Source organism: Miniopterus schreibersii (assembly GCF_964146895.1).
Source record: "Miniopterus schreibersii genome assembly, chromosome: 22".
Classification (NCBI taxonomy): domain Eukaryota; kingdom Metazoa; phylum Chordata; class Mammalia; order Chiroptera; family Miniopteridae; genus Miniopterus; species Miniopterus schreibersii.
The window spans coordinates 12,373,948-12,390,253 of NC_138124.1; the positions used below are offsets into that span (position 1 = coordinate 12,373,948).

Below are 16,306 nucleotides of genomic sequence, written 5' to 3' on the forward strand. Positions count from 1 at the left end.
TGCCTTGGTTTGATTGTGTCCTGTGTTGCATTGTTTTGTTTTTGTCTTGAGGAGGGAGGGATGATATTAAACAAATAAACTTAGTGGATTCCGACAGATTGACCTGTTTTCAAATCCTACCTCTGTCACCTGAGAGAGTTACTTAAGTACTTCGGAGCTTCAGCTTTTTTTTCATCTGAATAAAGGAGAAAATAATACTCCCCTTCTGAGTTTTTGTAAGAGAAGCTAATTTACATAAGTTAGTTGGTATGTGGCATCATATAAACACTCAGGAAATGGTAGCTAATAGGGATGTTAGAATGATAGTAATGATATTACTTGCAATATAAGAACATAAAAGCAAGTTTGGAAATTTTGGTCTTGTATTGCCAGAATTACTACATACTCATTTTACCACTGTGACTTTTTTTTTTTTTTTAACTGATTTGTGTGGCAGTTGTTAGATCTTTTTAAATTTTTTTTTTTTTAAGTCATTCAGCATCTGAAGAAGCTTCAGGTTCAGACTCAGGCAGCCAGTCGGAGAGCGAGCAGGGCAGCGACCCAGGAAGCGGACATGGCAGTGAGTCCAACAGCAGCTCTGAATCTTCAGAGAGCCCGTCGGAATCCGAGAGTGAATCGGCGGGTTCCAAATCCCAGCCAGTCCTTCCAGAAGCCAAAGAGAAGCCAGCCTCTAAGAAGGAACGGATAGCCGACGTGAAGAAGGTATCTCCTTTGCTGTACCCTATGAATTGGCTGCCAGCTGCGACCAGCTAGCAGACCTTTATTTCCCAAGGAACACTCATTAACGTTGATAAGGAAACCTCAGCCACCTTTTTTAATAATATAGTCTCTGGATGTGAATGGGGACTGCTTTCTGCTCTACTAGTTGATCATAGGCTATAAAGGAAATAATTACATAAACCGTAAAATTATAGGGCAAGAAGACAAATCTCTCTAATTTTGGTTTTTAACATTTTAAAAGGTGGTTAAAATTTTTTTATACACCATCCTGAAAAATACCAGAGAGTCATTGACAGATGACTGTGAAATGCAGTTGTAAAGTGTAGGACACAGTCCAAGAGGAATGAAAGAGAAATCATTACTTCTCAGAAGAAAAGTTCTCTGTACCCGGGCAGCGTAGGTAACAGTCTTTGCTTAACATGGAAGAGTCTTCCAGCAAAGGATGCAAAAAGTCAAGAATTGAGTTGCATAGCATTTGATCCTCGGTGCCCAAACTTTAGGATGCATTCCTGTTGGGGAAAATTTAATGACTTGGTTTCATTAATCATAAGAATGTAGCTTATCTTTTAAAATCCATTTTGAGAGAATTTGGTAATTTCCCAGGGACCATGTGTTTACATGAAGGGCGAGGGACAAAAGTGATTCACATGTACGAATATTGCTTTTAGAAACTTAAAAAGAAAATCTCTTAATGAAATTAAAAGCTTTATGCTGTCAGTTTTTACTCTACTGAGCTACAAATCTGCACCTTTGCACTCAGATTTTCATAGCAGTGCAAATGATTTTAAGTCACCTGCAAGTTCTACAGACTAGCTACAGCAAACCTAACGTGAAGGAAACAACAATTGCTGGGAATTCTTGAGACAGTATTGGGATTAACTATGTTATTTCAGTTCTTCCATTCCCAGCATAACCATTGCTTAATGGTAAGTGACCCTTAGGAGATGGTGGGAGGCTGGGAATGCCTGTGGCAGTGTTAGGGACAGGCAAGTGAGAGTTGTCCTTGCTAATTGACTCATCACTAGAGACGTGACCTTCAGACCCTCGAGTGCTGTGCCTGTTGCCTGCTCGTGTGTTGGGTGGGCATTTCACAAGAGACAGTTCAAGTGGTGAGTTATTTCATTCACAAAAAATGCATGTGAGAGGGCCCCTGGGAAATCTTGCTCTGAGTGTCATTAAGCTCAGAAACTTCCCACCCAGACTTGTGGCGGAAGGCCTGGCCTGGCCATCTTCAGAGCCCGACGCCTTAGCCTGGTTTCCTATGCACACCTAGACCAGCTGCTCTTTTCCAGGGACCGCGTGTTTGTGTGAAGCTTAAGGGACAAAAGTGAGCCTGGATGTAACTTCCGTCTGCACAGTGGCGAGTCCTTTATTTGTAGAGATGAAGCCACAGAAACGATGTGTTTAAAATGTGACTGAAATGGGGGTGATGGTCTAGCTTTCACATCTGTTAACTATAAGACCTCATATTTAGCTTCAGTAAAAAAGACAGAGGGGAACCAAGAAGGGAAATCACTACCAAGACTGACTGGATTTCAAGGTAGAGGTACAGCACCAGGCAGAAAGAGTAAAATATGCTTTTAAAGTTAAGGTGATCAGTTCTAAAAAGTTAATAAAGTTAACACATGGATGGACATCCCAGCCAGTTAGAAAGCTTGGATTGTGACTTTAATGATGAATTATTCTAAAAGGAGAGCTTCTGAAAAAGATTCTTTGTCTCCTGCGTACACGTCCTTTTCAGGGGGTAGCTTTCTCATTGAGCCTTGAATTAGAAATCATTAGTCCTCAGAAGGGCCAAGGTGATTCTTAGGACGGATGCATTACAGTATAGACTGTAATCAAGTCCCAACAGTGGAGCCTGAATATCTAATATTTTTAAGTGATAAAACTAGTTGATGTAGTGACTCTAACTAACTTGGCCTCCGCCCTCGTTAATAAAAGCTCCCTAAATTCCTGTGTGGAATAATTTCTCAGTTCTAGCAGAGGTTCAGAATGGGGTGGGGTAGGGTGGGCAGGTAGGACTAGAGAAAAGCTCTTGGTGTGCTCCCTCGCTGCCAGGCTTGCTCAGCGTTTGGCGTTTGCTGCCTCTTTCGCCCAGATTTCCTCCCACTTGGTTATTCTGATGCCTTCCGGTTGGACCTTTATCTTCCGACTCTCAGATTCTAAGGCCGTTATGGGTTTTTCGCCTTCGGAGACTGAAGACACTGGATTGCATGATTGTGTTGGCTTCTAGTTCTAAAATGCCTGTTCCTGGCCCAGCTCCCTTGTTTTCTTTGGAGGCCTTATTTTTTTCTGTAGCTGACTCAGCATTATTATTTTTTTTAAAGGCACTGTTGATAACGTCCTCCGTCAGCTTGATGACATTTTTTTCTGGGTCGTCTTTCATCAAGTTTGTCTTTTTCGAGGCCCACTTCACATATTTCCCGAGTCTCGGCCAGTGGCATTCTCCTCTTTCCTCACCTTCGAAATAATTTCATGGCTTTAGCTGTCATCTGTGTTTTGATGACAAACCCCCATTTCTCATCTTGGCTGTCAGGTGTCTCTTTTTACATGTTTAACCCTGGTTAGACATTTCCACTGCCGTCTTCTACAGTTCGTTCGAATTCATTCTGCCTCTGTGATTGATTCTATTAAAAGAGCAGTTGTCTGTTGGCTGGAGAGTGAGATTGGGCGCTAGACTCTATTAGAGGCTGAGGAAGGAGGGGGCCTCGGATATTTTTCCTATACATTTGTTGGCTGCAGTCTTTTTATAAGATGGTGCTAAAATACATTGTGAAGAAAGTTTTCTCTTCAGCTAATCCCTCCTTTGAACTTTACATTTTTGGTCACTGGTGAGGATCATTATTGAAGATAGTTCTTTAAAGCAAAGGGCTACTTACTGCTCAGAGGATAACATTAGGTGTGTTAGGGTGGTGGCTGTGATGCTCATTCTGAGGATTTCCAACTAAATGTTGTAAATACCCAGTCTGTATGTATCTGGCTTGTTACACGTTCTGTGGAATTTAAAGAAATATATAAATGCTTTGATTTATTTTAATTTTTGTTGTTTTTTTTTAAATGTCTTTATTGATTTTAGAGAGAGGGAGGGAGAGGGAAGGAGAGAGAAACATCATTGATGAGTCATTGATTGGCTGCCTCCTATGCGCCCCCCTGCTGGGGATGGAGCCCGAAACCTGGGCATGTGCCCTGACCTGGAATCGAACCAAGATCTTCTGGATCATAGGTTGATGCTCACCCGCTGAGCCATGCCATCTGGGCCCTGAAGTTTTAAAAAATATGTTTTTATTGATTTCAGAGAGGAAGGGAGAGGCGGGAGGGAGAGAGGTAGAAACATCAATGATGAGAGAGTCATTGATTGGCAGCCTCCTGCACGCCCCCCACTGGGATCGAGCCTGCAGCCTGGGCTTGTGTCCTGATCGGGAATCGAACCTCCTCCTGGCTCATAGGTCGATGCTCAACCACTGAGCCTTGTCGGTTGGTGCAATGCCCTGATTCTTATTTAATTAGACTTGGTGGGGCCTTGCTTGCCTTTTGAGTTTCTCAGATGGGTCAATATGCAGTCAAAGCTGAAATGGAAAACATTAGGGGCTTAAAATTCATCAGGAAATAATTTGTCTTTGGCGGAAGCAAATGTTCTCCTGCCATGTTATTCAACTGTAAGTTTATATTTTAATGATGGGCGCACAGTGTACCATTTAATTTACTAGCCATTGGCAACGCAGAGACATTGCTAACCGTCAGTGTGTGCTGGGATAATATGCCGTACTCTTTTTAAAGATGGCAGTTCATTGTCTCATAATCAAAATGAACAAATCAGCCCTTTTGATACTTAGTTACATAAATGCTCTTAAATGAAAATACATGTTCCAGTAATGAAAATAGTAAATGGGGGTCAAAGAAAAAAGACTCATGCCTGGTCTGTTAATTTTACAGATGTGGGAAGAGTATCCTGATGTTTATGGGGTTAGGCGGTCAAACCGAAGCAGACAAGAACCATCACGATTTAATATTAAGGAGGAGGTAAGAAAAAGAAATGCTTTAAGGGGATGTATTGAAACTCCTCGTCTTACCTCATCCTTTCCGACTCTGGTATGTATTACCATTGACAAGACAACGTCAGGATGGGAGTTCAGTGGCTCGAATGTGAGCTCTCTCAGCCGAGTACGGCAAGAAAGCCACATGTGGCTGTTCAAAAAGGAAACTTACCAGAAAGAGCATGTCATAGTGATGCTTCAGGACAGTGTTGGGCATTTTACAGAACCAGCCTCAGTTTTTCTTTTTGTTTTTGTTTTTGCTTCTCATAGTGAAATTGACTGTAGCAAGATGTTTACTTTTTAAAAATATCTAGTTTCTAAATCTCATAGATTTTATTTCAGTGAGTAACTTGCCTGATAAACAAATATAGTAATGGAGGTAGCTTCAGGTTTATTTCTGAGAAAAAAGAGAATTGACTTGACATAAGGAATGTATTTTATCTGATTTCTTTACGTTTGGTTTCCGAGCTCACTTTTAGTGTGCAGTATTAAAATATTTCACACATATTTACTCTGTGGTCTAATTGTGAGAGATTTGGTGATTTTTAAATCAGTTTACTGGATTCTGTGGTTTCTGTAGAATCAGCCTTTTCTCTGTTTGTGTGATATTTTTGTGGATTCTTACCTCTATGTTAGGTTTATAGATTACATTCCAAAGAGATGCTTTTTTTGTCTCAGTGAAATGTCCTCTCTCTTTGCTGTTCTTAACTATGTATCATCCTTCTGCTGAAAGCTAAGTGTTGATAGCCAAAGGTTAGTGAGTTGGGGTGGGTTTTAATAAATTTATTTAAAAAATCGAATTGACCGTAACATTCGCTTTGCCTTTATGGTTTTATTTTGAGTGAACCTCTTAGCTGGCTACCTTAGCTTTCTTTTCCCATAGCATCTAGGACTGGGCTACTGAGCCCTGTGTTATAACCACTCACATAGTTGTGGAAACCTTTCTCTTTTGTATATAAATTAACACGTTCTCTAGGGTATAAGACTAAGAGCAGTCGGGGTAGTTTGCCATGTTGCTTAATTTTGGAGAACAAGCTGTTCAGAGATGTCTCTGACTATAAACTTTTTTTGGCTGCTGGCTGTTAGCAGAGCTCTGTGACTTTGTGACTGAACATACTCTTTGATGAGTCTAAAATGAATAGATCTCTAGTCACCACCTCTAATGGCACACTGAACGTTGTGGCATTTACATGGGACATTCTAGATCTGCACTGCCCAGTATGGTCGCCATTAGACACATGATGTTTAAAATGTATATTAGCTAAAATTGAGTAAAATGAAGAGTTCCATTTCTCAAGAGCCACACTCAAGGGCCTCAGGAGCCACAGGTGGCTGCTGGCTGCGACATTTGGTAGGAACAGTGCAGCTTCAGAACATTGCCATCATCCCAGAAAATTTGTACTACGCTTTTGTAAGAGTCAAGCTGAGAGAAATAGTTCTTGGCATTAAAAATAATTCAGTAACGACACATAGAGATTACTTTTCACAGCAAAAGGAGAGTGAGCATCACCAAACAAACGCTGAGGTTTCTCTCTGTGTAGACGCTCATATTGAATGATATTGTTATATTGAGTAGATTGTTGAGCCAGGGCATAGTGTTGACCCTAAGAACTGTGAATTAAAGTCTGTAATCATTTTTCCCCCCTCACACACTGAAGGCAAGTAGCGGGTCTGAGAGTGGGAGCCCAAAAAGAAGAGGCCAGAGGCAGCTGAAAAAACAGTAAGTCTTCTCTGGGGGAAATGACTTAACCTGGTAGTTTGTAATGTGTCAGCGTTTCTGGGACTGCCTTCGTTGTGTCTCCAGTCTGCCCCAGGTCCCAGAGTCCGCTTCTGTATCTTACTATCTTGGGTCACTGTCCAGCTTGGCCTGCTGCAGCAGCAGCACTCAAAGCCCAAGATTCTCAGTGTTCAACACGCAAGTAAGTATTTCACACGTGCTTGCGCTCCTTTTCGGGGGCACACCCCACACCGTAGCCCATCCAGTTCGTCCAATTAGCCCAAGTATTTTTTTTCTTAAAAATGTGCACAAATACCAAATACGCAGGTATTTGGTGTTCTGTTCTAGTCGAGCAGGGGACACATTTAGGTTTGCCGTGCTTCATTTCCATTTGTTCTTTGTGTTGGCATGGCGAAATTATATTGGTTGGACACCCATTTTAGAAAGAAATTTCACATTGGTGTTTCCATATAATTTCAACATTACAGTTCATAAGCCAGAACACTTTAATTCTTGGGCTTAATGTAATGTGAAATTCCTTTGTAACGTAGATCATGTACTCGTTATTTTAACATTTATTTTAGTAATTCTACTTAAGGTGAAAAGATATTTAATGTATTTGCTTTTAGATTATTTCTCAAAAAAAAATCTTTTGGAGAGGGTGTGGCTCCCTTTGATAGTCTGGATCCTATAGCCCGTCTCTTTAGAAAAATGTAGATATTCAAAACTGCACACAGATTTAGGGGGTTCTTATGGTACACAGTTGTCCATGGCGCCCCTATTAAGAGCCCCAGTTATATATTCTCTTTTCTAAAATATTAGTAATCTCAAGTAAGTGTTTAGCCTAAGGCAAAATGATTTGAGTTTTTAAAATCCATTTCCTCCTTTCCAATATAGAGGAATGCTTATTCTGCCGAGGTGTCAGAATTATTAGAAAGTATACTAAGTCAGGTGTTTCATATGGGTCTGCTCAGATCACACACAGCTTTCATTTATGTTCTAGATTTCAAGTTGGAGAAATAGTAACTGTGTGCAAGCCTGCACTTCTTGGGGTCTCAGAAGGCTTTTGTTCTACCTCAGTCCCATGGTCTGCTTAGGAGATTCTCTTCTCAGCTCCCTGGTCTCAAGGCCTTCTGGGGCCTTTGGAGAAGCCCACGGCTATGCTTGTCCCTCCACCACCTGCTACGTTTGTTGGTCTCTTGCCTGGGATCCAAATGGTGGTGCTTGAAAACCTCAACTGCCCATTTCAGCGGCCTTACCCCAGGGTGCAGAAGCCCGCATTTTTTTAGCCATTGTACAACTATCAGTCTTCCTCTTTTGTTGAGCAGCTCCTATACTTATTTTCCCTCTCCTGCCAATCCTCAGGGCTCTCAAAGTTGGCAACTTTCAGAGGCCTTCAAGGACCTGTCTTTCCCCAGAGTAGAGCCTCGTAGTTCTGTAGGGGTGTGTGTCTGCAGTGCCTCAGGAACTCCCCAGGAGCTGTATGTCTGGGCACTGGGCTGGCCTCACTTTCTTCCATCCTCTGGGGAGCTCTTCTCCTGAAGGGGCTTAATTAGTAAGATTACTTGGAGGTCCCACAGCTGCTAAGACTCTAGTTGTAAGGCACCATGATCGGAGCAAGTGGGACCAAACCTAGCGCGTGAACACGTGAATTTCAGAGTTGAGAGAGACTCACTCAGAGGGAGGGAAATTTGGAAATATCAGCACAGGGAAATGCTATTCTGAAGCCCTGCATATTGGACCTGGGATTTTAAAGATTTTTTTAAAGGAGCTATTTTTTTAAACTACTTTTTTTAGGAATTAATTTCAAACTTTAGAAAAGTTGTGACAATAAAAGCACAGAGAATGCCTGTGTACTTGACCCAGCTTTCCTGTTGGTGACCATTTTTGCCTCACTTTTTTATTGTCTCGGGTGCTCTTTTTACATATACACATACACCATATTTTTCCTGAATCGTTTAAAACCTGCACCATGGCCTTTGACCTTTAAATACCTAAGTGTGTATTTCCTAAGAAGTAAGGATATTGTCTTTCACTCCTGTCCAGTTAATTCATAGGTCCATTTATGTCATTTGACCCACTAATGTCTTTTCTAACATTTTCACACCTACACTGCAAGATCCATTCTGTGATTAGATGTCGTGTTAGTTGTCAGGTTTCTTTTGAGCACTTTCACAGGCTGTCCTTTTATGACATTGACATTTTTGAAGAATGCCGCCTTACAAGGGACTAACTCCCTGGAGTCGAGGTGTGAATTAGCATTTTAAAAGCCTAATGTCCCTGCCCAGTGCCTCTGCAGGGGTGGGAAGTCATCCTGTAACTAACTCATCACTCTTTTCACCTCAGGTACAAAGTGACTTAATATTGCCGATCCGAACTTACTTTTTTTGCCCTGTTCTTGAAAATTAAAACAAAGTTTAAAACAATGTATTATTCAATGTCAGATTACACATACATACAAAACAGCCTATTGTTCAGACCCTCCCAGAATGAATTAGCCTGGCTGTACTTTTTCCTGGTTCTTTGGTTTTCAGGGTTATGGGTGAGGGGCTGGGGGTTTGACATGTAGCCAAACAACTTGTTTTCCAGGGGCTTTCGTTTCCTTCTCAAGGAGGAGGCCTTTCGACCAGTTGACTTGCTAAGTTTTTGTACATTCTTGTATTGGTAGATTCTGAGTTCTCCTGGTTGTCCATAAGTCTATAAATCTGCAGTTTAACTGGAAATCTCGAGCCTCAGCATCCGTTCTCTCAGTGGTCACTGCCATTTTAGTCTTCTAAGGTGCAGATGTAGACCCTGTGGGGTTATGTAAATTACAGCTAGTACTTGCCTGAGGATTTTTCTCATCTGCTCTACCATCGCTTAGGTCTAATTGTTCATGTTCTGTCAAGCTTGTGTCCTTCAAGCGACTTCTCTGCAGTTTGGCTGTGTGAGCCCCTTTGAGAGGGCCAGCTGCTCTGGACTTGGTCCTGGGGAGACTGCGGCCTCATGTGCCGATCTCCCAGCTGCGGGAGACATCTTCCTGTCATCTTCGCTGGCCATCACTTCTATTCCTTGGATTCTTTAGCAGACATATATTGTCCAGGCTCTGGGGAAAGGGAAGAAGACAGGTACCCAGAGTGTAGTTAGGCATGAGGAGGTCTTTATTTTAAAGAGAGACTGAAGGATTAGGCTATGCAAATAGGCCTTAGTGTCTTAACTTGTGTGCTTCCCAGAGCACCCTACCAGCCTGACTGGTAGACTGACATGGCTCATTCCTTACCTAGTGAAGGAGTGTCTCTTGCTTGCCTGCCTTTGAGCTGAGCTCTGGTACAAAGATGCACAAAAATGGCTCTGCCCCAGGGACTCAGCTACGGATAGGGAAGTGGGTATGAAACACAAGTGGCACTAGAACCCAAGTAATGGACATAAAAAACAAAAATGCTCTACTGCCTTTTCATGGAAGGCTTGAAAACAATTTTTTCCCTAAAGTTGACACAAATTCCGGCCTTGGGTGGCTCCTGTACCTTTCAGGGAGCTTCTCAGGAACCCGCAGATCAGCCACCTTCTTATAGCAAGCTTCCACAATTGCTCTGAGCTATTCTCTTATGAGAATGTTGATTTGACTTTGCAGTTCTGCAGTAGTTGTCTTCAGCATAACCTCATTTCCATACAAAGACCAAGAGGCACAGTGGTAATTGTTTCCTTTGCAAAGAAACCCCAGAAAACTTGCGTTTAAGGTTTTTGTTTTTTCCCTAGACATTTCATGCCCAGTAGCTATTATATATTCCTTCTTCCCTACAGGGGAGACATGAACTAAGTCCCTCTGTATCTTGTTTGGTTTCAAAGTAAATTTGAAACACTGGGGAAGTAGGACACCTAACGGGTACAGCTCTTTTCACGCCTTCTAAGATCTCAAGGAGCAAAGGAACCTTCCATATCTAGTTATTATTAAAAAACTACATTTTTGGTTGAACAAATAATTTAGTAGGTGGTAGGTTTATCATTGAAAAATAATTCTAGGGAGTGTTTCCTCAAATATATTCTAACACTGTTAAAATGTCCAATATGAGAGTTCTCAGAGAAGTCTCTCTCTGGTTTCGGTATCATCTGTGAATTTGTTAAAATTAAAAATTCAGACCTCACTTAGACCTACTGAATCAGAAACTGGCTGGGGCCAGAAATCTGTTTTAACAGGCCCGTTAGGTGGCTCTGGTTGATGCTAACATTTGAGAACCACTGATTGAGTGAGTATATATTATGACTTCAATGTGGTCAATGACAGTAGTCAAATCAAAATAGAATATGAGACATTTAACAGCATTTCTTCCCCCAAAAAATTGTTTCAAAAATACATCTTTAGTTTACATTTCCATTTATTTTGTTACGAGAGATAAAATAGGAATAGATATCACACAAGCATAATTTAAAGGGAGCTAGAAGAAACCTCTTCAGCATGAGAGCTAAGATATACATGTTCTGCCTTTTGGATAATTAGGTCAAAATTGTTGTCAGAATCTTCAAGATTAACAATCTGGGAGGATCTTTTAGGGAAAAAAAACCATTCTGCTTTGCTTTTGATCACAGAGAAAAATGGAAACAGGAGCCCTCAGAAGATGAGCAGGAACAAAGTACTGGTGCAGAGAGTGAACCAGAGCAAAAAAAAGGGAAAGCCAGGAGGCCTGTCCCCAGAAGGTGCAGTGTTTCCCCGACAGCTCTGCCTCTGGTGGAGCTCCATTTGTGCTAGATGGAGGTTAACCTGTGCTAGAAAGAGCCTTAACTGGTGGGACACAGTGTGTTATGACTGGGTTTCCCACATCTGTGGTTTGCTTCTTCCCAGCCTGCATCATTAGCAAGTGATCTGATGACTGGGCTGCTTTTGTCGATCATGGATGTTGACATCATATGTAGCTTAGAGTGACTCTCACTGATTCTTACCCCATGCAGATTAGTTACGTGGGAAGGATGTATCTTCTCTTTAAAAAAGCTCCTTGTAATATTTGACTCCTGGACAAGTTCTTTTGGAGGGAACCAATTCTTAAGTTTAAAACACAGATTGTCTGGTGCAAGTGTACTTCACTGTTTATTACCTTGTTTTTGTAATCTCCATAACATTAAACAGAGAATCTAGTTGTCGGAAGGGGTAGTACGCCGAGGTGGCAGGAAAGTGGTACTTTTTGATCAGTTGGATGGCAACATAAGGTACTGGTGTTGGTGGGAGAAAGGTAGGAGGTAGAGAGGAATATTTACCTCCTTGCAGTATGGTTGAGGGTGGGGTTGGCAAGCGATTGCCTTTGGGCTAGATCCCACTCACTACCTTGTTTTGTACGGCCTGCCAGCCAAGAACAGCTTTATCGATGGATGTTTATAGTTTGACGAGGTTCCCAGTTAAGTGAAATGTCATCCTTTGAAAAAGAATGCTATTCTTCTCATTAGATATATATCACAAAAATATACTAGGTAGTTATGGTTTTATTTGGAATTTTGTCACTAAAAATATGTGAAAATTTATTTTCTTACTGTATAAGTACCTATGTAGTGGCCTCAGTTTTGCTTCTTGTCTGGAAAGCCAAAAACATTTACCCTCTGGCTATTTACAGCAAAATGTTTTCCTACCCCTGGCTTGGGACACTGTACTTGTCCCCCCCCCCCCCCCCCGCAGGGAAATTCATCAACTGAGTTTTGTCTCCTTTCATCTGAGTTGAAGCACTCCAGTCTGTCTTCTAGATTTTACCCATCATTTATTGAGCCCTCAGTCTTGAATCCTCTGTGTAGCATGGTTATGGTAGGTCCCAGAGAAAGAGATAGGTGTGATGGTGAGTTTTCAACTTCATTTTCTCCTTTCACCTTTTTACCACTGCTAGAGTGGCAATTTGGGGATTTCCTTGTGTGAGGTCCTAGATGATGGCGCTCAGCCCTGGCTGGGCGTGGGCAGAGGGCCATGTCCTCAGTCTGTTTCATCGGCCTGTGGCAGGGCAGTCTCTCAGGTGGTCTTCCAAGTACATTCTATGCACATGTCAGAAAAATGTATGTGTAGTTATTTCCTGTCCTTTCCCCTTTTATACAGATCATACATTTCATTTACCTTGTGTGTTTTTCTTTCATGATCTTGGAAATCTTTCTATATTAGTACATGGAAAACTCCCCCCTTTTTTAAATGGCTCCATAGTATCCTGTTTATTGAACTAGTTCCCAGTGAATGAGCACTTACAGTTTTTCTGATCATTTGTTACTGCAAATAATGCTTCAGTGAATACCTTAATATGCCTGTACCGGTGTGTATGTGTAAGATCAATTCCCAGAAGTGAAATTGTTGTATTAGTAAGTTTGAGAGATATTTCCAAATTACCCACCAAAGAGATGCACCAGCAACATGCTATGAGTGTAATTTTATGTCGCATGATCCTGAGGCACAGTGGAGAACCATTGCCTCGGAACCCACTGTATCTCCTATAAATCCTTGAAGACTGTCAGCATTAGGTTCATGTTCATGTTGAAAATGCAGATTTCTAGTGAATTAGAATCTCAGAGAAAGAGACCCAGGAATACACATTCCTAACGTCCCCTGGTTAATCCTACATATGAACCCCTGCTCTGGGAAATAAATTATACAGATTTGAAGTAAACACCAAATGATAGAGTAAAACTGCTATCTTCTCATTTTAGAACAGTGCCCAAACCTCGTGTTAAAAAGCAACCGAAAGCTCAGCGTGGAAAGAAAAAAAAGCAGGAGTCTTCTGATGATGATGATGAAGACGATGAAGCTCCCAAAAGGCAGACTCGTCGAAGAGCAGCTAAAAATGTTAGGTAGGTGACGCCCCAGAAGGTTTTCATTAGTGTGAGGGCGATAGTTTGAATATTTTGGACTTCCTTCTGAGCCCTGGATTATGCATCTGGTAGGCAAAAAATAATGGCCTGTTTCTTGTGGAGCTATTTGGAAATCTAGTCTGTGTTCGTGCAAAAAGAGTGCTGTTGGTCAACGGGAATGTGGAAAGAGTACCATTGGCTCATTTCAAGCCTTCATTCCCATTGAAAGCTGCTTCAGGTTCATGGCCTGTTGAGGCAGCTTAGTGATGTCACCTTGAGTTCATAACATCCTTTCTTAAGAAAGATGTTTGGGTGCTTTCTTGCTTCTGAATTGCTCTTTGAATCAGAAAAATTCTTCTAAAGTTCAGCTTGTATATTGGTATTTGGGTATCATAATTTTATCAAGCTTACTAATAGGGTATGAAGCATTGACAGAAAACAGAATAAAATACAACAACAGTATTTTACTTTACCTGAATCTAAGGCATTTAATTTTTTTGAAAGAGGACATGCATTTATTTTTGGTCTAAGTCCTGGAGATATTAATGGCCTGTCCAGTGCATCCAGCTAATGCCAAAGCAAGGGCTGGGCTTTGAGTTGCTGATGTGGAGCTTTGTCCTACAGCTGCGCTGCGCCTGGCACTGTGCTTTTCTCCTTGTGTGGCTCCAACCCACTTGCTGTTAATACGTGGTGGGAGGTTACATCTGAATATTCTGTTACTAGGAAGAATATTTGGTGAAGTTCTGAACAGCTTCAAAGTACTTAGATTTCATATTCTTGTTATCGGGAGACAAAATATAGGCTTAAAACATTTAATCTTAGAATCTTAGTCTTTTGCCTGACAGTTTCCCCCCCACTCGTTATACATTTTCTGTGTAGTCGTTTCCTTGTTTATATAGTAACGATCTCACTAAAAAATGAACGCAGGTGTTTCCTTGCAGTTTTCTGTACCTTGCTTACACAAGTCACTGTAAATATAGTCTGTTTTTGTTTTGAAAGGGGAGTTAGCCTTCCTGGAGTTATTTATGAACATGCATTAATACATTAAGTAGGAAAAAGATGAACTCAGAGCTCACTCTATCTGCAGCTGATCTGTAAAATGGTGTGTTGGAGCCACCATGGTGAGGCTCCTTATCCTAATGACGTTACGCGTGGCAGTGTTATGTTCTGGAAAGGTAGTTTCTCATTTATTCAGCATTGTTTCTCTGCAGTTACAAAGAAGATGATGACTTCGAGACTGACTCAGACGATCTCATTGAGATGACTGGCGAAGGAGTTGATGACCAGCAGGATAATAGTGAAACCATCGAAAAGGTCTTAGATTCAAGGTTGGGGAAGAAAGGAGGTATGTGCCTTTGGCAAGCAAATTACTGGTGTGTTTTTTTTCATGTTTTTATTGATTTCAAAGAGGGAGAGGGAGAGGGAAAGGAAGAGATAGAATAGAAACATCAATGATGAGAGAGTCGTCATTGATCGACTGCCTCCTGCACCACCACCCCCCCCCCGACTGGAGATCGAGCCTGCATCCCGGGCATGCTTCCTGACTGTGTGACCTCCTGGTTCATAGGTTGACACTTAACCACTGTGCCACACCGGCCGGGCGCAAATTACTTTTTATATCTGCTCACTTAAGGCCCACATTTTACATATTTCAACTCTGAAACGATGCACTTCAGTCATTGCCCATATTTGTTGTGAAATGTAGAAGTTTTTCGGACCTCATCATGTTTCAGAGCTGAGAATAGAGGGATGTGTTAATATGTTTTTGAGGTTTTAAAGTTAAGCTAGTAAAGAATGTGTTACAGTGTTAAAAAGCAGCAGCAATGTAGTAGAGGTTCTTGCTTATTGACATTAACCAAATATGCCTTTAGTTGTTTCTGAATCTCCTTGTGAAAAGTATGAAACTGGTTAAATGCATATTTGGACCATAATGAAGATTTTTTAAATTTTCAAACTGAAATAATAACTCAGTTTCTTTAAAGTAATCTTTCTATATAGGAAATATCAAGATAATACCTATTCATTTTTCTCTGTCTCTTTTTTTTTTCATCCAGCCTCAGTTGAGGTTAAGAGAGTTAACAGAGAACTTTGGGTAGATGGTTAATTACTGGAGATATTTTTATTTTCTTACTTAATTCTTCATATTCTTGGAGGGACAGATTTGTTTTCTAGTTAGTAGGGAGTCGAACTTAAGGATTGTTGCTCTTCCATTTTTATTGTGTTTGGATGCAAGGATTTCTCAGATTTCACTAGCAAGTTTTGGAATATGTTTTAAAGCATAAAAATTGGGTTTGCATTTTAAAAATATTTGAAATGATTGATTTTATCCTGTATTTGCGAATTTTTGCTGCTTTCAAGTGAAAGGATTTTGGTGCTTCCTTCAAAAAGAGATTCTTTTCTTTAGACAGCTGCATCCTTGGGAAACTTCAGTGTGTGGTTTCATGTGCTTTCTAAAGTTTGTTAAAACCGAATCATTTTGCAGCCACTGGAGCGTCTACCACTGTATACGCAATTGAAGCAAATGGAGACCCAGGTGGCGACTTTGAGCCAGGAAGGGATGAGGGCGAGGCACAGTACCTCATCAAGTGGAAGGGCTGGTCCTATATCCACAGCACCTGGGAGAGCGAGGAGTCCCTGCAGCAGCAGAAAGTGAAGGGCCTAAAAAAACTCGAGAACTTCAAGAAGAAAGAAGATGAAATCAAGCAATGGTACGTTTTCCATAGTGGCTTAAAGAAATGCATTTGCAGCCTGCGGGACAGGAGGCTTCGATGTACATGGACGTCAGACCCGCCAGTGTCATGGGGTCAGGTTATTTTGTGTCAGGAATTGGAACAGATGAGTTCTCATTCACTTTGTTTTTGTTTTTTAAATATGTCTTGACTGATTTCAGAGAGAGGAAGAGAGAGAAACATGAATGATGAGAGAGTTGTCATTGATCAGCCGCCTCCTACACGCCCCCAACTGGGGATTGAGCCCGCAACCCAGGCATGTGCCCTGACCGGGAATCAAACCTCAATCTCCTGAATCCTAGATCGATGCTTAGCTGCTGAGT

General features: G+C 41.3%; 1 protein-coding gene across 2 annotated transcripts in view; it reads left to right on the forward strand.

Annotated features, from left to right (window-relative positions):
* The window catches only part of CHD2 (chromodomain helicase DNA binding protein 2), an 80,051-nt gene that overhangs the window by 14,049 nt on the left and 49,696 nt on the right, over positions 1-16,306 (forward strand). The window contains exons 3-8 of one of the 2 annotated variants that reach the window (XM_081124398.1): positions 471-702; positions 4,654-4,740; positions 6,413-6,474; positions 13,114-13,254; positions 14,466-14,599; positions 15,737-15,962. In XM_081124398.1, the coding sequence (XP_080980524.1) occupies positions 471-702; positions 4,654-4,740; positions 6,413-6,474; positions 13,114-13,254; positions 14,466-14,599; positions 15,737-15,962 (882 nt within the window). The remainder of the gene's footprint in view (positions 1-470; positions 703-4,653; positions 4,741-6,412; positions 6,475-13,113; positions 13,255-14,465; positions 14,600-15,736; positions 15,963-16,306) is intronic. The other variant, XM_081124399.1, reaches the window with a different exon arrangement.